The sequence below is a fragment of the Chelon labrosus genome (assembly GCF_963514085.1).
Source record: "Chelon labrosus genome assembly, contig: SCAFFOLD_319, whole genome shotgun sequence".
Lineage (NCBI taxonomy): Eukaryota > Metazoa > Chordata > Actinopteri > Mugiliformes > Mugilidae > Chelon > Chelon labrosus.
The window spans coordinates 7370-9000 of NW_028181525.1; the positions used below are offsets into that span (position 1 = coordinate 7370).

The 1631-nt window shown below is 39.6% G+C and overlaps 1 protein-coding gene across 1 annotated transcript; it reads right to left on the reverse strand.

Moving 5' to 3' along the window:
- Positions 1 to 972: 972 nt before the first annotated feature.
- Positions 973 to 1423, reverse strand: LOC311509981 (intraflagellar transport protein 25 homolog; the record flags this gene model as incomplete). The annotated part of the gene is made up of 3 exons (XM_084575442.1): positions 973 to 1107; positions 1218 to 1261; positions 1355 to 1423. Coding segments are annotated over 3 exons (215 nt in total), but the record flags the coding sequence as incomplete, so codon positions are not given.
- Between the last annotated feature and the right edge of the window lie 208 nt (positions 1424 to 1631).

Genomic DNA, 1631 nt, shown 5'->3' on the forward strand with positions numbered 1-1631 from the left:
GACCTCCAGCCTTATTCAAAACACCTCTTAATACGATCGTTATGACGTCAAAATGCACACAAAAGATGTAAATATAATTAATTTTACTCACCAGAACTTAAGAAACAATTAACAGTTCTCTGAGCCTGTCAGCTAAGGGTAGCGCTCATAGTTGCTGTCCTGAAAGTTTACGAACTTGAAATGTGATTGGTTAAAGGAACAGTGTCATTACGTAGCCAATGTACAGTAATGCAAGCTTCAGTCGCTTGCAGTTTAAATTTTGAAGGCCCAGGCAGATTTCTTTTACTCCGGCAACACGTGATGGCTGAAATATGATTGGATAAAAGCTCTAACGCAAAGTTACATTGCCAGAAACACTGCAGTTGAGAGACAGAAAAGCCATAAAATGAAAAGAATAGGGTATTGGGAATAATTTAATACGATTAATGGGAAAATATTAAGCAGAGAAGGCTTTGCTGGCCCCGACAGCCCACCACACATAACATTATGACCACCATATTGTGTAGGTCTTCCTTTTGCCTCCAGGACTGTTCTGAGGCATCAGTGTCCTGTGGTGTCTGGCAATCTGGCAACAGAATGTTGTTAGTGGGGGCCTTTGGGTCCCGTGAGTTGAAGAGAGGGGCCTCTGTGGATCGGACTTGTTCTAGTACATCCCACAGAATCTGGAGGCCATGTCAACACCTTGTACTGTTTTTCATGTTTTTTGAGTTGTTCCTAACCATTTTTGTGCTGCTGGGGATGGCTGCTGCCATCAAGGAGTGTCATTGTTATGTGGTGGGGGTGCCTGGTCTGGTCTAGGTGGGTGGAACATGTCTAAGTAACATCCACATGAATGCCAGGTCCAAAATTTTCCCAGCAGAACATTGTATTGGACATGATAGAGGACTCCAGCTGCTGCTGTTTTGAAATCATAGGCTGGTTAATATGAAGTGGGCAGTTAGTAGTGATGAAGTCACAAGGATAATGTTGTGACTGGTGGGTGTGCATATATGTAATTTGCAACAATTAGGAGAGTACATTCTTTACACTGACTCTGTGCACTGAGACGAAGTGATCATATCCCGACGTGATGATAAACCGGAGGTGGGTTGCACTGCTGCCATTTAACTGAAAGCAAAAATAAATATAAACTTGTAGTAGTAATTGATTGTAATATGGATTGTTTGATATGAAACTGTGCGCATTCACAGGCATTGCATATGACTATTTGAACTTACTGAAATAGCATTCGACTGAAGATGTCCCTCCGTACATTCAAACTCTGCAAGACAAGCAGTTTGTTAATCTCAACTTGTGTTCTTTGGAAGTTAAACTATATATGCAAACAAAAACTGTGGATGTGTGCCCCCCTTACCTTTCTCTGTGACATGTTCAAACTGAGAGGAATTTTGTGACGTATTCTTCTCTATCTTTAGATGCTTGACTGCAAAAGAAAACAAAAAAGAGGCCAGATACATAAATATTAAAATCTGTTATATTATGTTGCTACTGTTTTATTTGAAAATATAATCAAATAGTCACTATATACACAGTACATGATTTCTATACATCTATAGTACCACATATCTTCATGTCAATATTTATTGCATTTATATACACTACCGGTCAAAAGTTTTAGAACACCACACTTT